The sequence below is a fragment of the Podarcis pityusensis genome (genome assembly GCF_964106645.2).
Source record: "Podarcis pityusensis genome assembly, chromosome: 13".
Taxonomy (NCBI): Eukaryota; Metazoa; Chordata; class Lepidosauria; order Squamata; family Lacertidae; genus Podarcis; species Podarcis pityusensis.
The window spans coordinates 34,524,698-34,543,127 of NC_138038.1; the positions used below are offsets into that span (position 1 = coordinate 34,524,698).

The 18,430-nt window shown below is 46.8% G+C and overlaps 2 protein-coding genes across 6 annotated transcripts; one reads left to right on the plus strand and one right to left on the minus strand.

Annotated features, from left to right (window-relative positions):
• Positions 1–815: 815 nt before the first annotated feature.
• APOBR (apolipoprotein B receptor) lies at positions 816–8,924 on the minus strand. 4 transcript variants are annotated; one of them, XM_080976163.1, is made up of 8 exons: positions 8,192–8,924; positions 5,471–5,661; positions 5,199–5,332; positions 5,024–5,078; positions 4,806–4,944; positions 2,361–3,829; positions 2,101–2,282; positions 816–2,011 (listed from the first exon to the last, which is right to left on the minus strand). In XM_080976163.1, the coding sequence occupies exons 2-8, from the start codon at positions 5,513–5,515 to the stop codon at positions 1,948–1,950; spliced, it is 2,088 nt and encodes a 695-aa protein (XP_080832289.1). In that variant the 5' UTR covers positions 5,516–5,661; positions 8,192–8,924; the 3' UTR covers positions 816–1,947. The 4 variants fall into 4 exon arrangements, with proteins under 4 accessions (XP_080832289.1, XP_080832288.1, XP_080832287.1 ...); XM_080976162.1 differs by having other exon boundaries at positions 5,471–5,685; XM_080976161.1 differs by having other exon boundaries at positions 6,736–8,924.
• CLN3 (CLN3 lysosomal/endosomal transmembrane protein, battenin) lies at positions 5,147–18,212 on the plus strand. 2 transcript variants are annotated; one of them, XM_080976233.1, is made up of 17 exons: positions 5,147–5,284; positions 8,939–9,129; positions 9,248–9,333; positions 9,438–9,528; positions 10,381–10,483; positions 11,915–11,974; positions 12,065–12,144; positions 12,819–12,904; positions 13,274–13,346; positions 14,065–14,208; positions 14,324–14,454; positions 14,770–14,819; positions 15,321–15,389; positions 15,510–15,565; positions 15,696–15,789; positions 16,906–17,046; positions 17,490–18,212. In XM_080976233.1, the coding sequence occupies exons 3-17, from the start codon at positions 9,285–9,287 to the stop codon at positions 17,607–17,609; spliced, it is 1,347 nt and encodes a 448-aa protein (XP_080832359.1). In that variant the 5' UTR covers positions 5,147–5,284; positions 8,939–9,129; positions 9,248–9,284; the 3' UTR covers positions 17,610–18,212. The 2 variants fall into 2 exon arrangements, with proteins under 2 accessions (XP_080832359.1, XP_080832360.1); XM_080976234.1 differs by having other exon boundaries at positions 9,444–9,528.
• Positions 18,213–18,430: the final 218 nt, after the last annotated feature.

Here is an 18,430-nt window from a genome sequence, read left to right on the forward strand (position 1 = left end):
TGGGAAGCAGTCTACACACAATGTTAGCCACAATCCATATCTTTCCTGTGTCTACCCTGTTGTTTTTAATGAAATATTGCATTTTGATACATTCCCCCCGCAACCAGCTTTAATCCAAATTGGGGGGAAAGAAGAACCTAGCTGGATTTTAAGATGGTAATGAGTAAGCAGCCATGGTTAAGAAAGGGTGCTAGGTTTGCACATAACACCAAGCCATAGTTAAAACAACCCAACATACATAAGTCATCAACAAACAATGGCTTAAAATTGTGGTTTGCTGGCAGAGATCTGATGTGGGAGCATCTGCCTATCTTTTGGTGAGATTAAACTGTGCGTTTTCATTTTGTATTTTTATATTGTGGACCACCCTGCAAACTTTGATTTAAAATGTGTGTGTGTGTGTGTGTGTAAATGAACATAATTATTACAAAGCATCAATAAGTCACTCTAGTAACCTCTTTCCAAAGGAAATCAAACCCCCAGAACTTCTCACTGCTCAGAGAACTGGAGTGAGTGTAACTGTTTGTTACAGAGGATTCTGGGTATTTTCTAGGGAGCACGCACCGTTCCTGACTGGTACTGGCCTGGCTAATGTATCTCACTGTTGCCTTAGGTGAACAATGTACACTACCAAACTCTCCAGTAGCTGCATGTTGTAATGGAAGACTGGCAGCAGCAGGCAAGTCGTTTTAGCTTGCCTGCCTATAAGCTCCCTGTGAAACAGTATGACAACCACTGACATGGATTTATTGATTCATTTGAAAGATTTCTTGTCTACCTCTCAACGGAAGCTTTTGAAACACAGCAAAAAACAGTGCAATTAAACAATTTTTAATACCAACATTTTGACATTTTAAACCAGCCAGAAACTGCACATCTGACGGTGAAAACAGCAACTAAAAACAAAAGTAGAAATAACAATTAAACGGGAATAAATGAACTACATTAACTAAATTTAGTTAAATGAACTAAAGCTATCGTTAAAGAGCCAGAAAGAAAAACATCCTCTTCACTTAGTTACAAAAAAATATTTTAAAAGTCGGGAGGACACAACCACTGAAAAGGCTCTCTCACATTTGAAAGTGGTGGCACCCTTGATAGAGCTTCTGATGTAGATACTGTCACAGGGGTAGCCAGTGATGTCCACTGCATGCTACTGGATTACAAATGCGATCTGACCCAGCCAACATAGCAAGTGGTCAAGGGGGACAGGATCTGTTATCCATTGACATCTGGAGGGCACCATGTTGTCTATCCCTGTCTTAATGGATTGAGCAGGAAGGATTTTTTAGGGAGGAAAGAGCTATATGAAGTATTACGTGGAGTGTTAATTCCACTTCCAGATTATTGTGGAAAAGCAGTGCCTCAGCAGCGCTACAAGGCTCTAATGCAGAAGGAGCCATTGATATGAATGGCAACCAGTATCATTAGCCCCATTTTCTAGTCTTGCTCCCCCAAAACACACACACCCTATGCCTTAGCCTATCACAGGGGTAAGTTCAGACATGAGAATTTTGTGGTGGTTTTCCTGATTATAACACTAGCACTCCTGCCCTGTTTTCTAACGTTGCTTTCACACTGCTGTAGCTTTTCAAGCAATACGTTGGCATGCTGCACTAATTCTTTTTCACACCAGTGGGTGAGGTGTGATACAACAACAAATGTCATTGGACATGAGGCCGCTTCCCCACCCTTTCTGCACCTGCGCACTTCTGTCCCCCCATGATTCACGCATGAAAATGGCACGAGAGAACTGTATGCCGGTAGAGTACCCCCAACTTCATCACTCATCTCCCACAATTTTCTGCATTAACAGGGTTGCAAATGGATATCCCCCACCCCGAAAGCAATTAACATGGAAATGAGTGCTAAACTGCCCCTAGATTTCCAGAGGCGGTTTTTACGTCCAGTGAAAGCTCAAATATAATGCAGAAATCCACCCTTGGGTCACTGGGGCTTGCGCAGACGGGTCTGAAGTTCAGCCATCATGTTGGGGTGCATAGGCCCAAACCTGGGGAGGCAAAGAGAATGAATGAGCAGAGTGAGGCAAAACTCCAAGGTTAACTCCTGGGGTGGTGGTGATAAGATATTCATATTTACCCAGAAAGCCTTGGGTTCTGCCTGCGCGGTGTTTGTGGTTGAGCTGGAACCTCCTCAGCTACGCTTATCGTCTCTGGCTGGGTCTCCACTGGCTGTCTCTTTGTGCTGGGCGCCCGCCGGATAGAGCTCTTGCGGCGAAGCAGCACCCGCTCCATTTGGTGACTTGTATCCAGGGCCGCGACCTGCACAGGAGAAGTGAATTGGTTAACTCCAGAGTCCTGACTCCCATCATGCTCCATTTTTATTTTAGTTTTGCTTACCTTAACTGGGAACGTCCCAGCGATGGAGGAAGTGCACACCATGGGTTCTTGCTGCCGGCCACTTTCCATCTCTTCTGTTTGCTTTGTCTGGACTCCAGCTGCTTCCAGCACCTCTTTGTCAAGAAGACCACTAGCTTCTGCCGGCCTCTCTGATTCACCCTCCTGGTCACTCTCCTCCAGCCATTCTTCTCCTGTAAGTTCCACTTCTTCTGCTGCTGCCTCCTTTCTCACAGGTTCCTCTTCCTCCCTCTGCTGGACCCCTTCTGTCTCTTCTGCACCTGCCACTTCTTCCCACTGACCACCCCTGTTCTCTGCTATTCCCTTTGGCTCCCCATCCTGCCCTTCCAAAATCACAGCAGTTTCCCTTGGCTCCCACTGGTGGCATCTCCCTGCCTCTTCTTCCTCATGTAGCTCCTCCTCCTGCCCTCCCTCAGTTTCTGCAGTGCCCAGCATTGTTTGCTGAATTTCTTCTTCTTCGGCTATATCTAACTCCTCCTGCAGGTTCTCTTCCACCTCTGGTTCTTCTTCCTGTTCCTGCTTAACCTCCAGCTGTTGACCATTTGCCATCTTGACCTCTTCTTCCTCCTTCTCCAGCCCCTTGTGGTGAAATCCCACAGCCCATGTCTCTCCCTCCTGCCTTTCTGCCTCTGGATCTTCTTTGTGTTCCTGCTCGACCTCCAGCTGCTCATCTTCTGCCATCTTGGTTGCCTCCTCCAGCCCTCGCTGTTGTACCTCCACAAACTGTGGCCAATCTGGTACCCTTTCCTGAATCCCCTTATACCAGAAAGTTTCTCCCAGGTCCTTTTCCTGACCACAACCAGTCTCTCTTGTGCCTTCTACTTCCTCCTTTGGCTCCCACAGATGGCTTCTCCCAGCTTCAGCTTCTCCTCTGAGCATCTCCTCCTGGTCTTCTTCAGTCTCTGCCCTGCCTGGCACTGCTTGTGGAATTCCTTCCTTTGCAACCACCATATTGGTTTCCTCCAGCAGGTCCTTTTCCATCTCTGCTTCGTTTTCCTGTTGTCTCTCAGCCTCTAGCTGCTGTCTCTCCACCATCTTGACCTCCTCCTCCACCCCCCCACTGAGCTGAAACCCCACAGCCCTCACCATCCCTCTCTGCTCTTCTCCCACAGATAGTGCCCAATCTGGTGCAGTTTGCTGGATCCCGTCATACCACACAGTTCCCACTTGTTTTTCCTTCCTCTCCTCTGAAGTCTCTTCTCCCTGCCCTTGTTCCTCTGGCTGTTTGCCTTCGGGCTTCTCTGCTTCCCCATGCTGATGCTGTTCTGTATCTGCCTCTTCCTCTAGTGCCCCCTGCGGCTGAACTCCTCCTATCCAGCTGGTTCCTTCTAGCTCCCACTGATGGAGTCCCTCAGTAGCAGTTGGCCCCTCCACATCTTTCTGTCTGATGCTGCTGATCGCAGCTGCTGTGGGGCTTGACTTTGGAGCATCAGCTGGGAATTGAGAGGACTCTGTGGGGGAGAAATTAGGAAGGTCACATTTACAGTATTTATGTATTTGGATTATGTATTTGAATTATATAGCTCCCTTTGCATAAGCCACAGGGCAGCTTACAACAAAGCAAATAGATAAAAATGCATACAACTGATGAACCAGGATCTTTCAAAAACACGTAGCAATTATCACTGAATCACAATTGCTAATAGCATTCAGGTCTCTCCTCCTCTGAACACCCACCAGAAAAGAGGAATCTTAATGGCCTCAGTTATGATGGAGTTACAAATACTAGGAGTTACTGCTGAAAGGGCTCTTTCCTGGGTCCTACACTATGAATCTCATACTGTGGTCACACAGATCTTGGTCTCTTCAGCTCTGCATTTGAGCACCCCAGAACCTAAAGATATTGGTTTCTCCCCACAAATATACACATTCCTATATTATTGTTCCACCCTGAAATTAAGGATGTTTTCTTATTGTAAAATATTTTTATTATCGTACTTTCTTGTAAACTGCAACAAGGCTAACAAATTATCATCATCATCATCATCGTGCAAGATCTTAGAATAAAACATCATCCCCAGTAACAAAGCACCAAAAAATCTGAAGTTATACAGGACCATTAAACGTTCAGGGTCACTATCAATAAAAACAATAGCAGAGAAACATCAGTGCATGCACAGTGCCCAATATAAATATATTGATTTCTCTTTCCAGGATGAGCCATGGGTCAGTAGTCCCAGTTCTGGAACCTTATTCAAATGGCATAAATTAGCCCAGGAATGTGTCAATGGGAAAGATGGAGGTTTCTCTACTCATATGCAGACGGTTTTATCCTCAAGACTGAGCAACCACAATCGCTTCCCACACATTTATGTTTAGGATGGAGACTCCAAGCTAAATCAAACCAGGTAGCAACCCATGCCTCCTAGAAACACCCATCGGGCCCTCCACAGTGTGACTTTGGCACATTCTAGAATTTTCCATCACCTGAGAGCTTTTCCTCAGCCTTTTTCTGTCCCTCAGATCTGTTGGGGAACTTGGAAGGTTTGTGAACAGACTCTGTCGCCTGAGCATCGTGATCTGCTGCTTCTGATGCTGCCTGGATTTCCTGGTTGGCTGGGGTTATCTGAAAAAGGAAGGACCATGGTGAAGGAGAGGCGGAGCTTAAATGACTCTTTCCCCGCCTCCTCTTTTCCAGCACCTACCTCTGCGGTGAGCGAACCTTCAAAGACCTCCAGATGTCTCCTTGGAGGAATGTCCCTGCAGGGAAGAGGGGGAAAGGGTGAATCCAGCTGCTGTGGAGACCCTTCCACTCAAGAGGTAGAAAGCTCCAAGCATAAATAGCTCCCCCACTCCCACCTCAGCCAGCGGCTTCATTACCCAGAGTGTGCTGTCTCCACTTCCCCGTCATGGCTGCTGCCTCGGCTGCTCCTATCCCTTCTATGTCCTGACTCTTCTGCTCCTGGGTAAGTTTCATCTCCAAGCAGGTAAGTGGTGAAGGACGAAACATAATCCTGAAGATGGGGTGGAGCAAGGGAGACACTGAATGCAGACGGTCTGTTGAGCAAGCCAGCAGACGCACCCACCTCCCTCCACGTAAGTCATGGGCCCTGGAGCCCACCCCAGCTGACGACAAAAGGGGGTTTCTTTACCAGAGCCCGTTGCAGGGTCCCCAGCAGCCGTTGAAGGTGCTCCATCGGACATCTGGGTCAGGTGGAGAGGAGGTACAGCAGCTTCTCCTTTCTCCCCAGGGAGGGAAGTAACGCCGCCGTCAAAGCTTCTGACCACATCCTCCTCCTCCCCTTTGCAACTCATTGCCACAGTCCGTTCTGGCTTTGCACAACTGTTAAAAGCAGCACACCACAAACTTGATGGAAACAAGAAGCGTTGAGAGACAGTCAGTGTCAAATGCCGACTAAATCAGCCTCCAACTCAGGGGAGTGCAGAACCATAGTTGGAAAATCCAGTCCATCTTGTTCATTAACCCTCCCTTTTTTACTTTCGCCCACATATCAACCCTTCTAAAAAAGAGAAAGATTCGCGCTCTCTCTTGACAATTTAGTGGCAACTTGACCTGAACCCTGTGCAATGAACTTTGACCAAAACAGACCCTGGTTCTTTCCCAACTTGTGGAACAACCCACAGCAAATTTCAGGGTGGGGTTCTGATTAATTACAAAATAGAGCAGAGATTAGCGGGCCATTAACACGATTACAAGTAAGGCTGCTATTTATTCACTCATCTGTTTATTAGACCATTACGATCATGCCTTCCCATCCCAGAAAAAATACCTTTAAGGTAGCTAGCCATTGTTACAATCATAAAAATTCAGGAGGTTCGAAGGGAGGGAGGGAGAGAGAGAGAGAGAGAAACCAACCAACCAAAGGAGCATTAACAAATCAGTTCCCAAATGCCAAATGATGACAGAATGATCCAAGGCCATAGCAGCCAAATTCAGTAGGCCTGCACGCACACCGTACATTTAAAGCTGTAGCTTTATCCTCGCAGAGCTACAGTCCTCAGCAAGCTACAGTTCCCAGGAGATGTGGGGTGTGTATGTGTGTGCGTGCTTTAAATGTATGGTGTGTATGGAGCCCCAGGTGAGGCATCTACATTTCTAGGTAAGAAAGAAATGAATGGGAAATCAGGCAGCTTCCAGACTGTTGCTGTTTTGCAGGTGGGATTTAATCCCATACCGGCAAATTCAGGTTGCGTGATTAAAGTTGAGCTAACGCTCTTTCTCAAGAAGCTCATCCGCTCCGCCCATCAAAAAGGAAGGTGATGGGGAAAGGCACTCAAAAGTGTGGGATTGAAACTTGCTCGATGCAACACTGTATAATCTCCCTCCAAAGGAATCGGAGCGAATGCTCAGTCTTTGTGCAAACAGATCGGGATGAATGCTCCATAAATAGCTCACCTGGAAGTGACCTTCGGTTATTTCCTCAGAAATATGGCTCCAACATAGGATTAGACAAATAAGAGACTGAGAGGAAATATGATAGCCATCTTCAAATATCTTAAGGGATGTCACATGGAAGACAGAGCAAGCTTCTTTTCTCCTGCTCTGGAGGGCAGGACTCGAACCAATGACTTCAAGTTTCAAGAAAGGAGATTCTGACTAAACAGGCAGAAAAACTCTGACAGTAAGAGCTGTCTCCCCTAGGGCGGTGGTATACTCTCCTTCCTTGGAGGTTTTTAAGCAGAGGTAGGATGGCCATCTGTCATGGATGCTTTAGCTGAGATTCCTGTATTGCAGGGGGTTGGACTAGATGACCCTTGGGTCCCTTCCAGTTCTATGATTCCATGTTTCAAAATGCAGGATAAGGCTATCAAAGGCTACTAGCCACAATGGCTATGCTCTGCCTCCACAGCTGGACATTGTGTGAAGCTTCGACTACATACACACAGCACACTTTTAATGCACATGACTTTCTCCAAAGAATCCAGGGAATTGTAGTTTGCTAAGGGTGCTGGGAATTGTAGTTTGGTGAGGGGTAAACTACAGTTCCAAGAATTATTGGGGGAGTCATGTGCTTTAAATGTACGGTGGGTGTGCAGCCTAGAATGCCTGAAGAGTACTAATAGTTACAGCTCCAAATCGCTCGCATATATCTTCTGCAGGGTTGTGTTTCCTGAGAGGAACCAGTTAAGAATAACATCTATTTCCTCTGGCCTGAGTGCAGAGAGAGAGGTCACAGATCAAGGAAGCTCTGTAAACGGCGTCCTTAAAATCAAACTCATTGTTGGTTTGTACAATATAAAGATCCTTCGAGAGAAGACTTCTTCAATCCAGAATCTTTAAACAACTTGCAAAGGGCCATTTTCTTTAGGAATGCTGGAAGGATTCCAGCATCTAAATTAAAAAGTGGGACTTCCTTTGCAGTTGATCTGGAAAAATATGGGTGGTACAGAGATCCACAGAGCTGTAGTCTGGGAATGCCGTGCTGTCCCTCAGAGAGCAACCAAAAACCCAAATTCTGAACATAGTAGGGGATAATATTTTTTCTCTCTTTCAGAAATTTACCATGTGGAGCAAAGCTCGTCCCCTCATCAGAATATGTCCCCCTATTTATTTATTTTTTGCCCTGGTCTGCATGAATTGCATGTGCATGAAAGGTCATGTATTTAAGCTCAGGGTAGCAAAGCACAGACAGATTTATAAATTCATGTGTATGTGACAAATTCCAGAGGGGCCATCAGGTTTGGCAGCAATATATTGTAATGCATTGTTCTGAAGTAATTTCAGCACCAGATTAAAAACAAAATTTCCCCAACTCCCCCTGCCCGCCCGCCTGCCATCCTGTCCTGTATTTTGTCAGAACAAAGTTGGCAACCCTACTTGGGATGACTGGGGCCCCCACGCTTTTACTTACTTTTTAAAATGTTTCTGTTCTGGAAGGTACTAAGGAGTCTGTTTTGTTTCCGGTTTACTTTGTGATTTTTCTCTGGTGCTGTGGTTTCTGCTATATATACATTCTACTGTAATTCGAGTGTTTTGAATGGTCAGGATAGAGGGATGCAAATATTTCAAAATAAAATACATGGCAAAACTCCGCAATTGGTCACTCCATTAAAAACATGCATGCTTTTAACAGAGCTCGTGTAGAATGCCTAATTTAAAATGATAATGAAACGATACAATACGATAATCTTTATTGTCGTTGTCCCATACAGAATAACGAAATTGAAATAATCTACATCAGACATTTTAAAACCAACAAGCCTGCTATCCCAACTATCCCAGCCTGGTTAACCCCCTTAAAACTCTGATACCCCATAATTAAATACAATATACTCCCACAGAGACTTCTTTACACTGCGTTTAAAACCAAAATCGCATTTGGATCAAAACTGTTTCTCAGGCGGCTAGTCCTAGTCTTTATAACCTGTACCTTCTTCCAGAAGGCAGAAGCTGAAAGAGATCATTACCGAACCTGTTCATACTCATCTGCAGCTACCCGATGAATAGCATTATTGCAATAAATTTCTGACAATCACGCTCTCCCGGGAGAGGAGATTGTTGTTGTAAAGCAGCCATGTATATTGAGGGCAAATCTAGCTTCATTACACCGGCTTGTTTGCCAGCGTGTGCTTGCGTCAATGGATGGCTTTATCGGCAGGGCACACAAGTGAGGGCACTGGGAGCAGGAAATGGCATCAAACCCGGAAGCAAAGTCAGGCGGCAACCTCAGCTTCACATGACAGCCGCTTAAGAGGAAGCTTCTTGGATCTGTTACGCCTAGATATACTGAGAGGGGCGGTGATGGCCTAAAGCTACGCGGTGATGGTCTAAGGCTCCGATTTCTTAAAGGTACAGAAAGAGGGACTGGTGTGTGCAAGAGGGAGAGGATATCTCAGTGTAGTTAGGAAGTTTCTAGGGCAGCTATGGTTTCTGTTTTTATCTATGCCCCCCCCCATTTTTGTTATAGGTAGTCGCCCCCACTACCCCATTCTGCCCTGCCTGCCATGGGACCTGCTGGGAGTCTGTGGCATCACATCCCGAGTGATTCTGAAGGTGAGTCTTCTTTGCTCCCATCTCTCACCCCCCCCTTCCCATTCAACACCCCCCACCCCCCACCCCGTTTTCTTCTCTGACTGCTTCTCTTCCACCCCCTCAAGAAACAGGGGAAGATGAAGATGCCTCACCCTCTGCCGAGCCTGAGACCACCCTGGATGCCTGTAGCCAGTGGAGGAACAACGTGGGCTTCTGGTGAGGCACCCTTTGCTTTATTTCCACAGTTTTTCTAGGCTACGTAGCATGAACAAAAGCAGAACCTCCTTTCTTATTTTATTTAAAGCAGCTTCTTTGTGGCGTTATTTCTTGAACAATGACAGCTCGATTAAACTCAGGTTTCTCTTTCTATGCCTTGGTGCATTTTGCTGTATGCTCTGTTGACACTAAACGGATCAGATTTCCTTTTCTTTTGATCTCTTCCCTTGTTGCATCCTCCACATCTGAGCATATTGCAACATACTGGAGGGCTGTGTGGGGCTTGCTGTAGCCGGATTTGTACAAACTCTCACACACACCCCTAGGGAACTGAGGGTGTGTGTGGGGATGCCATTCTGGGCTTTCAAAAGGGACTATAATCGAAAGCAGGGGTCAGCAAACTTTTTCAGCAGGGGGCCGGTCCACTGTCCCTCAGACCTTGTTGGGGGGCCAGACTATATTTTTTGGGGGGGGGGGAATGAACAAATTCCTATGCCCCACAAATAACCCAGAGATGCATTTTAAATAAAAGGACACATTATAATCATGTAAAAACATGCTGATTCTTGGACCATCCACGGGCCGGATTTAGAAGGCGATTGGGCTGGATCTGGCCCCCGGGCCTTAGTTTGCCTACCCATGGTCTAAAGGCACGATGCAGCAACCTTGCTGAAGCTAGGCAGAACTGAATCTGGATGGGAGGCTGCTTGGGAGCAGGGAACCTTATATATGCCCCCTTGAACTCTGGCCTGGAAAAAAGGCAGAATAGAAATTAAAGAAATGATATGATAACCCTGACTCTCCTGTCTTGCATTTTTGGGTGCTCTGACTTGCCTGCTTTCCCCTCCACAGGTTGCTGGGACTCTGCAACAACTTTGCCTATGTGGTAATGCTGAGTGCTGCCCATGATATTCTCAGCCATCAGAAGGTGCCAGCAGGCAATGGGACTGAACCAGTGAGTATTCAAAGGAGAGGAGTACTTGAGTGCTTGTGTATAAAACAGAGCAAGAAACAGATTGTACTCGGTGCAGGAGAAAGCGGGAGAAAGTATCTGAGCCTGGATGAGAAAGATGAATAGAAAAACATCTGTATGCCAGATCTGGTGCATTAGGGCCTACACATGCACAGGACTGTGGACTGTGGCAGAGGGTGCATCACATGTGTGTACGAAAGATGAAAAAGGATTATTTGGATGTTGGCACTCCACTAAGGCTGCCTCTAGCACTTGATTAGCCAGGGCCTTTGGATATTTGAAAGGCCTCTTAAGATCAAACTACTCTAAGCAGAGGGGAAATTTCAGGCAAACGTGAAGGCAAACATCTCAGAGCGTTGGATCTGACTACAAACAGATTTGCTCTGTAAATTAGTGGACTAGTAAGTGGGGGAAATACAGAGCCATTCAGATACTGTACGTGGCAAAGAAGGCATTGGCATGCCCTTATGCTGCTAGTGAGCACATGCACTAATCGAGAAGATTGTGACATTACCCAGTGCTAGCTAAGATGGCAGCAGTACGTAATGGCACTCTCCACCTGGGCCTTGCAACATGACCAGGGAGCCCTATACAAACCAGCCATGCTGGTTGCTGATGTTGGTCATAAATATGAGCAGTATGTTTGACAATGCCGTTTAGTGGTGCTCATATTGTACTGTTTAGTGTTTAGAATAGGACCAGGGAGATCTGGGTTCAAATTTCCACACAGCCATGAAGCTCACTGGGTGATCTGGAGTTAGTCAGCCTAACCTACCTCCCAGAGTTGCTGTGGAGATAAATGGTGGGGGGAGGGTAAAACCATGTTACATTGTCTCTAAACTACCCATTGATGGAAAGTTGGACTAAAAGCATAATAAAAAGTGTCTGAAAATCTGCAAAGGTCAAACTAGACATGACTTCTAACTGCATTTTTTTAACCCTCCAGACTTCAGACTGGTCATGTATCTTTCTTTGCAAAAAGCAGCTCCAGGGGCCCCCTAATCTTTCCCCCCTCTCCCCGTTCCAACCCCCCCCCCAGCTGATATTTGCCCCTATTCTAAAAATCAAGAAAATGGCAAGGGAGAGAAGGGTCAAAGCTGGGTTGAGGAACCTGTGACCCTCCAGTGACCATGGTGTCTGGGGCTGCTGGGAGTTGGAGTCCAACAGCATCTGGAAGGCCATAGGTTCCCACCCATGGATTAAACCCTGCCTCCCCTCATACTGCAGCCTAGATTGGGATTGTGACCCAAGTATGGAACCCCAAAGTGGGTCGTGAGTCCATGGAATGCCCGATTGAATAAGTTATACTTTCATACTGGAATGAGGAAAATCTTGGAAAACAGATGGTGAAATGATGGCTGATGAAATTATTCTCTCCTACATTTAACCTCTTGTACCCAATTGCTCCCTCAGACTCCCCCCAGCGTTCCTGCAAACGCTTCTCGTTACGACTGCAATGCCATCTCCACAGGGGTAAGTGTCGGGTACGGGGAGATGACAGGGGCAGGTTTGAGTGTGGCACCACCTACTGGCTCACTCCCATCTCTTTGCTGCCCCCTATAGGCCGTGCTGTTGGCTGACATTCTGCCCACCCTTCTCATCAAATTCAGCGCACCTTTTTGTATCCACTTGCTCCCATATGGGTGAGTTGGCTCAGATCGCTGGAAGCGTCGTCTGGGTAGATACCAAATTCCCTCGTAACGCAAGACAGAAATGGGAACTTATTTGCATGTGCGATGGACATACAATTTGGCAAAGTGTATTTGGAACAAAATCGTATAATCCATGGAAAAGATAAGATGTTAAATTACATTATGTACTTGCGGCCTTTCTGTTAACGTATACAGAAAAATATCTTGCCTTGTTATTGTGAAGTAATATCCAAGCCAAGAGTTGCTGGGAACTGTAACTATGAGGGTCAAACCACAGAGCCCAGAATTATTTGAAGAAAGAATGAGCTATGAATGTGCTTTAAAGGTATCGGGTATAAACAGCCCTGGTAGTCACGAGGGGTTGTCTTTGTATGTGACATATGGGCAAGAGGCATAGCTGTCAACTTTCAGATTTGAAAATAAGGGATCAGCAGCCTCGAAAATAAGGGATCAGCAGCCTCACCTGTCCCAGGGACAGTCTATGGGATATCCAACAATCTGGGATAGCTGTGGGAAGCAGCGGGAAACGGCGCTGGAATAAGGGAATTTCCCACAAAGAAAGGGAAGGTTGACAGCTATGGCAAGAGGCTTTATGGTTAGTTCAGGCCTCATCCATTTGCCCATCTTATATCTCACCCCCCCTTCCCTCACCCCACCCCTCACAGCTTGCGTGTCATCATCTGTGTCATCACGGCCTGGGGCAGTTTTCTGGTGGTGGCCTTCTCCACATGCACAGTCCAAAGCCTTGCAGGTAAGAAGCATCTTCACAGGAGATGGGGTTGGCGGGGTGGGGTGGGGCAGGCAGGCAGTCCTCAAATTATTGCGGGAAGACCCAGGGAGCTTGGCCCCTTCTTATTTATTGTTACAGCCTCTTGGCAGCTGTTCTTTCTCATGCTTCGAAGGCACAATTTTACCAAAATTGTGGGGAGCAAGAGCATGAGGCTTACGAGTTTTATATTGCACCACCCATATCTTTCAAGCTGTGACTTGAGCATATATGATCTCTTGCTTTAGAATCGCTGCCTCTTAATAGGCGAGGTGAGGGCCAACAGAAAAGAAGAGGGAAGCATCAGCATGTTTTGTATTGACTGGGTCTTTCTCCACCTTCTAATTGCTGCAGGTGTCGTGTTGGCCAGTATTTCATCTGGCCTGGGTGAAATAACATTCCTTGCGCTCACGTCTTTCTTCGACAGGTAACTAAAAGGACACAGTGGCTGCAGGATGGAGATTTGGTAGTGGGGTCGGATGCATTACTTGCTCAATGGGTGTGGTCTGTTTCTTTAGATTAGGGATGGGGAACCTGTGGCCCTCCAGATGTTGATGGACTACAGTTCTCATCATCCCTGACCATTGACCATGCTGCCTGGGTTGATGGGAGTCCGAGTCCAACAACATATAGAAAAACCACAGGTTCCCCAACCCACAAGGCCTTCCTTCCTTCCTTCCAGCCATAGGGAACAGCTTTGAAAGAGGAAGGCAGATATAACATTTTTTTACAGCCACAGGTTCTGTTTCAAAGCATCCTTGTTTTGCCTTTGATCTGAAGAAACAGGCTCCACAACCTTCCAGCTTAGTTGCTTTGTACCACCCCAGCAACTTTAGAAAAAGATACTCTGTTGGCCTTTTTTTTGTTTTTGTTTCGTTTTCACAGTGAAGGGTGGATATATATTTAACTAAACAAACATGCATTCCTATCTGATAATGATAATAAAAATCAGAAAGGCCTGATGTATGAGGGGAGGGACAAGATTGACAGCTGGGCCAGTGTTTGGTTTGAAGCGTGAGTAGAAGACATTTGTGCAGGATTTGTCAATTAGGTAATGACGCTAGGTATAGGGGTGCTTTCTGGTACCCAGATATCACCCCCATTATGACTCATGTTCTTTCTGCTTCTCTTCCCACCCCTCTCAGTGCCGTGGTGTCTGCCTGGTCTTCTGGAACAGGTGGGGCTGGCCTGCTAGGGGCGCTTTCATACCTTGGACTGACAGAGGCAGGCTTGAGCCCCCAGCACACCCTCCTCCTCATGACCATTGTTCCGGTCATCATGCAGGCCAGGTGAGGACTAACTCTCTCATATTAGGTATCTGCTTATACCAGTAGAAGTTTTAATGATCATTCAAGGCCCCGGGCTCCTTGACCATCTTCTTCTTCCTCCCCACTTTCTCTATAGTTATTCTTTTGTGCTGGCTCCACCCCCCGGGGCCCCTCGCTGCGGCTGGGGCAATCGTCCACAGAAGTCTCGACGTTCTCCTTCCTCAACTCAGCAGCCGCTCCTTGAGAATAAAGCTACACTTCAAAACAGTAAGCAATCCCTTTACTGGCGGGTTCACCTTCCTGTGGTGCCACCTATTGCATATAAGGGACAGGTTAAGTATTTATACCCGCAATGCACCTTGTTTATCTTAAGACTTTATCCCTGGGAAGAAATGCTGTCACAGCTTCTTTACCCATGATGCACTGGGCTCATGCCAAGCACAAGAGAGAGTTGCTCACAGATATTGCTGTAACTCTTCATGTAATGTCCTTGGCACTTGGCTATGTACAGAATTTTTTCACAATTCTTCCAATAAGGTTGTTTTATGCTGTCTCGTTTCAACCGTCCTTTTCTTCCTCCAGAGACACAAAGCCCTCAGCTCAGCCTGCAAGAAAAGGGGCAGGTGGTCAAGGTAAGAATCAGGCTCAGTATGTGGTTTTTTGGTTTTTAATATGAGAGAGGGCGTAGGATATTTCGGAGCACATGTTTAAAGGTGTCCATATCACAGATCGTATCAGTATAAGTTTGCATGTAAATATGTCCCTATTCTAGAGGATATCAGGGTGAATAATGCGTAAAATGGATGCGGGGAGAATGCTATTCAATTGCTAAACAAAGGCCAGGTCTTGGTTCTTCGTGGAATTTATCTGGAAGCCCTTCTCACTAATCCCAGATGTAAAAGACCTCATTGTGAGTTTACCCCTCACCTTCCCAGCACCCTTAACAAACCACAGTTTCCAGGATTCTTTGGGGGGAAGCCTTGTTCTTTAAATGTATGGTGCAAATGTGACCCCAGTAGTAAAGGGTGCTGTTTGTGAAGCCTGCATTACTCAAGGCGACCATATACCTCTGATTGACTCATGGTTTCATGGCCTTCTCGTGATGCACTAACATGCGCCTTCTCTGTTACTAGGGTCTCTTAAAATACCTCATCCCTTTGGCTGTTGTGTATTTTGCTGAATACTTCATCAACCAGGGCCTGGTGAGTAGTGTGAAAGTTGGGGATGGGTGGAGACTTCTTTACCAGGGAGGTGGAGCTAAATCTTCTGATCCATCGCCATTAATGGTCCTTCCCCCCGCCTTTTGTCTTCTCCTTCCTCAGTTTGAACTGCTGTACTTCCATAAAGCGCCGTTTACTCACGCGCAACAATATCGTTGGTGAGTGAAAGGTTGGGAGGTGAGACGAGATGGGATTTTGGAACCTCAGTCTGGCTTGGGTTGGTAGGTTAGACTAGAAAAGTGCTGGGAGCTAAAACTCCTGATTCCCCCCCTCCCCCGCCTCCTATAGGTACCAGATGCTCTACCAGGCTGGGGTCTTTGTCTCTCGTTCCTCCGCCAGCTGCATACGGATTCGGCACATATGGCTCCTTGCAGTGTTACAGGTAAAACATTCCCCTCGCCAACAGACACCTGCATGAATGATTCCTTTCTGCTCTTCCGAGACATGTTCATCCCCCCATTTCTGTTATAATGCTGATGTTGCAATCCAAGTATTGTGATCCTTCTCTGCCAGTGAACGAATGAGGTTGTCTAATACGGAGTCACATCCTTGGTCTATCTAGCCCAGTTTTGTAGAGTCTGCAGGGAAGCCTTGCTATCTGAGCTCCTTTCAGCTGGGGGTGCCAGGGACTGAACTTGGGCCTTTGTGTTTTGCTTCTGAGGTGGAGGAATGGGGTCACTCCTCCCACCTGCTTCATAGGTGGGGCTATGCAAATGACTTGGTGTTTGGTCTGCTTCAGTGGGAGGAGATTCCACCAATTGGGAGGAGACTCCACCAGTTTGTCCCACCTGCTTTAGAAGCAAGAGAAACTAGACTTCTGTGAACCTTTTGGAGCATGACCACACATTTATTGCACTGCAAATTGTCCTTCTGGATAGGCTGGCCTAGTCTCTTGTTGTGCCTTTAAGAACTGCCTGAGCAGCAGGAAGGAGCAGGCTAATGTCCGTAGAGCAGTGCTGAGTCTCTTATTTTGGTCTGTTTTAAAGTCTCCTACCCTTGTAATGTGGGACGCGGGTGGCGCTATGGGTTAAACCATAGAGCCTAGGACTTGCCAATCAGAAGGTCAGTGGTTCGAATCCCAGCGACGGGGTGAGCTCCCGTTGCTCGGTCCCTGCTCCTGCCAACCTAGCAGTTCGAAAGCATGTCAAGTGCAAGTAGATAAATAGGTACCACTCTGGCGGGAAGGTAAATGGCGTTTCCGTGCGCTGCTCTGGTTCGCCAGAAGTGGCTTAGTCATGCTGGCCACATGACCCGGAAGCTGTACGCCGGCTCCCTTGGCCAATAAAGCGAGATGAGTGCCGCAACCCCAGAGTCGGCCACGACTGGACCTAATGGTCAGGGGTCCCTTTACCTTTACCCTTGTAATGTTTTCCTGTCCTGCTTATTACCCATCACTGCCACCTTTTGCTCCTTTTTCCACAACAGAACAGCCTTATTGTTTTCTCCTCCACTTGGCAAGGTCTTGACATGCTATCTCTTTCTTTCCCTCTCCAACTAGTGCCTGAACATGGTGTTCCTCTCGGTCGCTGTGTCCAAAATGTTTCTACCCAGCATCTACATAGTTTTCGCTCTGGTACTCTACGAGGGATTACTGGGAGGAGCTGGTTACGTGAACACTTTCCACTGCATCAGTGAAAAGGTGAGCTTGGCAGGGGTGGGGGGAGATGGTGGCCCAATGGGGAAGAATGTTAATGGAGCACCCAGGAGGGTGAGACTTCAGTCACATGACTGAGGGGGGTAGAGGAAGGCATATCACTCAGAGCTTCAGAGAGATGAGCATGAGGCCAGTTCCCTTATTAGGAGGGAGCAAGGAACAAGCAAGTGGACCTCTTTTAACCAGTTAGAGGTGTGTGTGTGTGTAAACACCTCCTTCCTCTTTCCCCTTCCCCTGCTCCAGCAAAGCCTTTTTGTGTTGCAGAAGACACTTGGGGGAGGGAAGCAGGAAGCAGGTGCCTGGGAAGCTCAAAAGAAAGGTTACAGTGACTAGGAATAGAACCTCCCATTTTCAGAAGACATAGCAGAGGATCACTGTCTAATATATATATATGTATTCTCTCTCCTCCTTCCTCCCTCTAAACGCAGAGCAAGCCGGAGCACCGTGAGTTTGCTATGGGAGTTGCTTGTATAGCTGACACGTTGGGCATCTCGCTTTCAGGTGCTGTTGCTATCCCTATCCACAATCATTTCTGTCGCCTCCCTTGAGGCCCACTTCCCAGAGGGACCAACGGATGCCTTGACTTGCCACATGCTTGTTTCTGAATAGTACATTTCCCAGTATGGAGGAGGGAAAGACACTGGGATGCATGTGCTTATGCCCTCCTCCTCTGGCTGTCAAAAGAGGAGAAAGGAGGCACGCGGAATTGAGGTGTCGGCTTTTGGCATTAATTTCCTCATCTGTTTTGATTTTGGAGAGCATTTTATTTTAACTGAGCCTGAATGGGAATCTACTTTTATCCCACGTTGCACAGCAGTGGGGGGGCTTAATCAGAGCACACAATTGCAGATGGATGGGAAATCATGTTCTGCAGTTCGTAGGGGGGAAACATGTGAATGTTGCATAAAATAGGTCACACAGCACATCCTTGTGTTGGGCAGGCGGAGCAGAGGAGGAATATTTAGAAGATCCTGCAGAAATGGGATGTGCAGCTGCATAAGTGCATTAATAACTATAGATAAATACGGAAGGAGGGAATGAAGATTGTTAGGGTGAGATGCACGCTCAATTCAGAAAGGGGCAAGGATAATAATTTTGCACAGTGATCAATTTCTGTCTCAAGCTCAATCAATAAACAAGTCATATTTCAATTATTGCTCTGTTGTTGCCCTTTTTCAAAGATATACCAATTATGGTACGGGCTGATATGTTTGGGGGATTTGTTGAGACAGTGGCTAGAAGTAGTGAGTGGAAGTAGCAAGGGTGCAGATTTTGGTTCAGAACATTATCAGAAAGCTTCCTAATGGGAAGAGCTTTTTGACAGTGGGAAATGCTGCCTGAGGAGGTAGTGGTGTCTTTTATTGGAAAT

Bases quoted from the DNA above. Each gene is read 5' to 3' on its own strand.
- APOBR (XM_080976163.1), bottom strand. From the start codon at position 5,515: ATGGAGCACCTTCAACGGCTGCTGGGGACCCTGCAACGGGCTCTG. The intron at 4,945-5,023 runs GTAGGTGCTGGA...TTCCTTTTTCAG, and splicing joins AAGGTTCGCTCACCGCAGAG to ATAACCCCAGCCAACCAGGA. The intron at 2,012-2,100 runs GTAAATATGAAT...TTGCCTCCCCAG, and splicing joins CAGAACCCAAGGCTTTCTGG to GTTTGGGCCTATGCACCCCA.
- CLN3 (XM_080976233.1), top strand. From the start codon at position 9,285: ATGGGACCTGCTGGGAGTCTGTGGCATCACATCCCGAGTGATTCTGAA. The intron at 10,484-11,914 runs GTGAGTATTCAA...TTGCTCCCTCAG, and splicing joins CAGGCAATGGGACTGAACCA to ACTCCCCCCAGCGTTCCTGC. The intron at 11,975-12,064 runs GTAAGTGTCGGG...TGCCCCCTATAG, and splicing joins GCAATGCCATCTCCACAGGG to GCCGTGCTGTTGGCTGACAT.